Source organism: Vanessa atalanta, chromosome 3, assembly GCF_905147765.1.
Source record: "Vanessa atalanta chromosome 3, ilVanAtal1.2, whole genome shotgun sequence".
Taxonomy (NCBI): domain Eukaryota; kingdom Metazoa; phylum Arthropoda; class Insecta; order Lepidoptera; family Nymphalidae; genus Vanessa; species Vanessa atalanta.
In genome coordinates this window covers 4,977,601-4,983,251 of record NC_061873.1, presented here as the reverse complement: position 1 = coordinate 4,983,251, position 5,651 = coordinate 4,977,601, and the positions used below count along the sequence as shown (strand labels likewise).

The following is a 5,651-nucleotide window of genomic DNA, read 5'->3' as shown; positions in this document are numbered from 1 at the left end:
AAGCTAGGGAGCGTCGTAATCTGACATCGCATCTCGTTCGATCAACGGCTGATCATGATTTACGAACACATCGGACGGTGATAGGTGATCTGGTATTACAATTTCGATCGTCGATAGCCGAATTCGTTGCTACAAAACGATCAATTTATAGAAATCGAACAAAGAACTCCTTTTTTGTGAAATATCACAATTGCGTGGTACATTTTCGAGGCTTACGTTTGGTGATTGATGTCGTATAATTCGAAATACCAAGATTTAACTGTTAAATGGAAACCCAATCAAAACAATTCATACCTATATAGCTATGTTATATGTAAATAATAATATTCACAATATTATCAGATCTTGTCGCGCAAGTAAAGCTGTGCTAATAATGAATGTCCCACGGTTGGGCTGCAACTTATTTCCTTTTGAGAAGAACATTTGTAGCTTAAAATGTCGTACACGGATTGTTGGTAACACTTTTGGCAGATTTTGATACGATACAAATGGTAGAAATAAATCTCTTTATGATATTTTCCTGTATCGCGAGCACGAGTTATTATAAACATAAATTGGTGGTAGGGCTTTGTTCAAGCACTCATCATATATTCGACCGCCAAGCAGTGATACTTAGTCTTGGTGTATTCCGGTTTGAAGGGTGAGTGAGCCACATGTACATGGAATATAACATCTCAGTTTCCATGGTTGGTGGGGTAATTGTAAGTAATAGTTAAAATTTATTACGAACGTGATCATCAGATCGCTATAAAAATACAAAATTACAAGTAAGTAAGTGCCTGCCGGGCTTTGAACCGTAATCTTCGGTTAAGATTCTCTTGTTCAATTCACTTTGCCATTTGGCTCTAAATCTAGCACGTTGACAAATCATAATTTGAATACAAAAATTATGATTACTGATTTCTTTTGTATAATCTTGAATTATGAATAAGATTCCAAGAGCGCTCATCAACCCACCTGTCCGATTAATATCATTTATTTCGTGTAGGTCACGGACAAACATCCCGTTTCTTATATTGAAATCGTTTTCGTTATGCCGTGTCAAAGAATCCTAGCTGACATGACGCGCCGCTGGATTAGAGGCTGACTCATGGCACTCCACGTCCGAGCCATAAGGGACGATCGCGTGTTTTTTAAATCAATCAAAATGATAGCTACCACTCAACGATATCACTATTCCATTATCGTTCAATATAAACAGACAAGCTAACATCCGTTTAATTGATTATAAAAACAACGCTACCTATAGCGAGGATATGAGAGCTTGCTTCCTAAATATGTTAATTTAAATTAAAAGCAGGGACTGTTACCAAACGTCGAACATTAACCACGGCCCTAGAGACTCCATTACTGGCAATAAAATGCCTATTATTATCGAGGGCCGAAAAGTCGATGCACGCGATGCAATTACTTGATTGGCAGTGTTCTGGCCGGCTCTGGCTGAGCTGTGATTGATGTTGAACATAATTAGAAAACACTTCAGCATGTGTCTTCATTGGTACAATCTTAATTGTGGCCAGCACTTACCTCGCTGATTCAAACAGCACGTGCCAGCCGCGCCGCAATCATCTTTGATTTCACTTGTATGGACGGCAGAAAAATAAATCTTTAGACAATATTTAAATGTATTGTTTTAAACAGTGTAGTTTTACGAAAATATTAAAATTATTTTTTTATTTGTCTTACAATATTTTACAAGACACAATAAAGTTTATTTGCAATAATTTATATTTTAGTTTTCTGATCGTTATGACCATTGCATTTTGACTATTATTTATTTAGATACGATATTCAAATATTGAAAACAATTAAAATAAAACTCATGTTTTTTAATAGTAACATTGTTTTTCTTTATTTTACAAAAAATTATAATTATAAGGTAAAAAATATTTTACGCTTTTCAGTTCCTTTTTAACATTGAAATATTGTTCAAAATATTACTTAATAGAATATATTAATGTTAAGAAAACAAATAAATAGTTCTTTTATTCTATCAAATGTGAGTGCATCTCATAGAATAAAATGGCGACTTTGAACATGAACAAATATTTTGTTTGTGTTTTGTATAAAAAAAACCCTACATGCTTCTAGTAACAAAAAACTGTAACATATTTACGGTTTAATTTAAATACATTTAAGCCAAAACAATATAACTAAAATTATTAAATTCTTAAAATAAATAATAACAATATAAGAAATATTGCAAGGAATCCTATAAATAAAATATTTTAACTGAAACAAATACCTTGTGTTAGACTTAAAAATAAAAATTTCAGTAATAGGTTTCTTGTTCTACCCATTTAGAAATGCCACGTCTAATGAGGTATCTCCTAAGTTCATCACCAAAAATCATTAGAACAAAAAAGGGCGAGGCAAGAAAGAAATCATACCAAGATATTGGTTCCGTACCAAAAATCTCATGACATATAGGCAGATAGGTCACAATTAGTGCCGCTATTAGATTAACTACAATGCTCATGTTCAGAACATGATTTTTCATTCCCTTTTGTAGTAAAGAGATTCGTCGAGTTTTGCAAATAATAACATCGGACACTTGAGTCCAACATACAGCAACGAAATAAGCGGTTTGTGCTTTTCTCTCTATTCTTTTTCGATCAGCAAAATACCAAGGGCGACCTAATGTGTCTTCGACGGTAGTTGTTGGAGATTCCCATTCTTTGCGGACAAAGATTAAACTGGATGGAAAAAACCCACTTTGAGCAAATACTATAAAATAAGCGTACATACCAGCAAAAAATTGAATTAATCCTATTTGAAAATATGCCATATATATAAGTACCCTATTGACAAGATGGTCAGTTGGTTTACGAGGAGGAATCGACATGATATCTTGCTCTGAGGTCTCATAAGCAAGACTCATTGCAGGTAGCAAATCTGTGCCTACATTAACAACTAGAATCAGAATTAAGGTCATAGGCAATGGCATACCTAGACAAGCATACAGGACGAACGGTAGCATTTCAGGGGTGTTTGAAGTAAGAGTGTAGGCAATTGTTTTCTTTAAGTTGTCAAAAATACGTCTTCCCTCTTGTATACCCAAAACTATAGAAGCAAAATTATCATCCAGCAGTATCATATCAGCAGCTTGCTTTGAAACTTCAGTACCAGTAATACCCATGGCTATTCCAATATCTGCTCTTTTTAAGGCAGGAGAATCATTAACACCGTCTCCTGTTACAGCAACCACATGACTTAAGGATTGATACGTCTCCACGATGATTAATTTTTGTTGTGGACTTGTTCTAGCAAAAGTTATTTCATCATATTTCATTTGGGCTGCTTTTAAATCATTCACGCTCATTTTTCGTAATTCGTCACCAGTAATTACAGCGGAATGAAACTGTTGTTTAATATGTACTGGAACATCAGATAGGTCTATATGGTGCTCAAATGCATAATCATAAGCCGTTGGCTGAGTTATAGTGCCACATTGCTTTGATATAGCCAAAGCTGTTACCGGATGATCACCAGTAACCATTATAACTCGAATACCGGCCTGACGACAAAGCGCAATTGATTTATCAATATCACGTCTTGGAGGGTCAATCATTGAAATCGCACCTAAAAATCTTAAATTTTCAACAGGGAAATTTCGTTGCTGGGTATCAAATTTGTATCCCAATGGATAATTGTCTAAAGATAATACATAATCACAATATCCAATAACACGCTCACCCATATTAGCTAACTTAATAAAATTAGCTTTTAGTTCCTTCTTTGCTTGTGGTGTCATGGGTTGATCTTCTTCATTGGTAAGTATTTTAATACAAAATTCTAATATAATTTCTGGAGCACCTTTCATTATTAAATAGTAGCTTTGCGTAGCTTTCATTCTGTGTATAGTAACTTGATACTTGTATGCTGAGCTGAAAGGTATCTCAGCTTCTTTTGGATTTTCTGCGCGTGTTGTTGTGGCAGATCGATTGATTTCCATATATCTAAGTATAGCAGATTCGGAAGCATCTCCAATTATTTTTCGTTTTTCTATAGGAATATTAAGACTGTCGTGTGCAAACGTAGCTTTTAAATTCAATGAAGCGGCTAAACTCAATGTTGCGTATGCGTGATCAGAAACGTGAGCATGATCTGTTTTGTCATATATTGTATAGTTGCAAAATAAATGGGAAACGTTCATTTGATTTTCTGTCAAAGTTCCTGTTTTATCAGAACAGATACAAGAAGTTGAACCTAAAGTTTCTACAGCTTGAAGGGTTTTAGCCAGACAATTCTTCTTTTTTAGCTGGTTTGCTGATAGAGTCATACAAACAGTTAAAGTAACAATTAGGCCTTCTGGTACATTTGCTAATATAATTCCAAGCATATATTGTAACGCTGCTAACCAGCTATGTTGAATGAAATATACCATTATAAAAAATAATAAGCCAAAAGTAAATGCTACACCACATATGAGTTTAATAAAATGAGTTATTTCTTTGGCTATAGGCGTTTCTTCCTTTTCTAAGCCGGTGACTAATCCAGCGATTTTTCCCATCTGTGTTAATTCGCCTGTAGCTATAACGATACCCTTCGCCGTGCCTTCTGTAATCGGACAGCCAAAAAAGACCATATTTTTAGATTCTAGCGGGTTTGTATTAGTACATTCTGGTCTGTGCTTAATAGGTTCGGATTCTCCAGTCAGTGACGACATATCGGTTTTAAAGTTAGTACAAGTTAGAATTCTAACATCAGCAGGTACAACTTCTCCTCCAGACATTTCGACTATATCACCGATCACTACCTCACTATTAGGTATAACCTTTTTAAGGCCTTCTCGGATAACAGTAGCATTAGGTGGTACCAATTTTTCGAAGCCACTCATGACAGCCATATTTTTTGCTTCTTGATAAAATCCAAAAAGTCCGGTACCTACAATAGTAGCCGTGATTACACAGCCAAGGTACAAATAATCTTTGCCCGAGTGTCCATCACTTCCGGCATCAATCTTCTCAGAAAAGAAAAACCCGATAAAATTTAAAAGAGCACCTAACCAAAGAACACATTGAAACCATCCAAATAAATTGTGGCGAAATATTTTCCAATAGCTGTTACCTTTCAGTTTCTTTAATTGATTAGGGCCATGATGAATTAATAGTTCTTGTGCGAAATTCTCTGTAAGACCATTTTTGACATTTGTGCGATAAACAACTTCCAATTGTGTGGGTGACAGAAAATGATCGCCGGTGTGAGGTTCTTCTTTTAGCAGAGTAAGTTCAGAAACTTCTGGATTCACATGTTGCCCACTTAAGCGTCGCCCGCTAACAATCGAAACTGTACTTGAACGACGATGTGATTGGTGAGGCATGATTTTATTTTTTTTGCTAAAATGCCTATAACTTTTAAAGCTTAATTTATTTATGCAAATCAAGTAATATTGAACGGCCACTGTTAGTTTTTATTTTCATTACTGTTAAACGCTGATGACAATATATTCATACGAAACTGTCAGCTTAATATAAAGTCTCTAATATGCAACAAGCTTGATAATAAAAGTCTATCATAAAAAAGGCATACGTCTTTCTTTTTCTTCTGAAATAATAGCATGTAGTTTTAAACCAAGTAGTTATAATATCGTGAAAGTATTGTATTAATGTTATATAATTAAATAATAATGATCCTTCTTTGAATTTATT

At 34.6% G+C, this 5,651-nt stretch overlaps 1 protein-coding gene across 1 annotated transcript; it reads right to left on the bottom strand.

Annotated features, from left to right (window-relative positions):
• Window positions 1-1,280: 1,280 nt before the first annotated feature.
• On the bottom strand, window positions 1,281-5,323 carry LOC125077376 (sodium/potassium-transporting ATPase subunit alpha-like). Its single transcript, XM_047689304.1, has 2 exons — window positions 2,546-5,323; window positions 1,281-1,436 (listed from the first exon to the last, which is right to left on the bottom strand). Exons 1-2 carry the CDS (start codon window positions 5,321-5,323, stop codon window positions 1,281-1,283), a joined length of 2,934 nt encoding a protein of 977 aa, XP_047545260.1.
• Between the last annotated feature and the right edge of the window lie 328 nt (window positions 5,324-5,651).

What these genes read in the sequence shown, in the direction of transcription:
- LOC125077376 (XM_047689304.1), bottom strand. Translation starts at nt 5,323, where the DNA reads ATGCCTCACCAATCACATCGTCGTTCAAGTACAGTTTCGATTGTTAGC. An exon ending in GTTGGACTCAAGTGTCCGAT is followed by an intron (nt 1,437 to 2,545) that starts GTTATTATTTGC and finishes CAGCTCAGCCAG; the next exon opens with AGCCGGCCAGAACACTGCCA.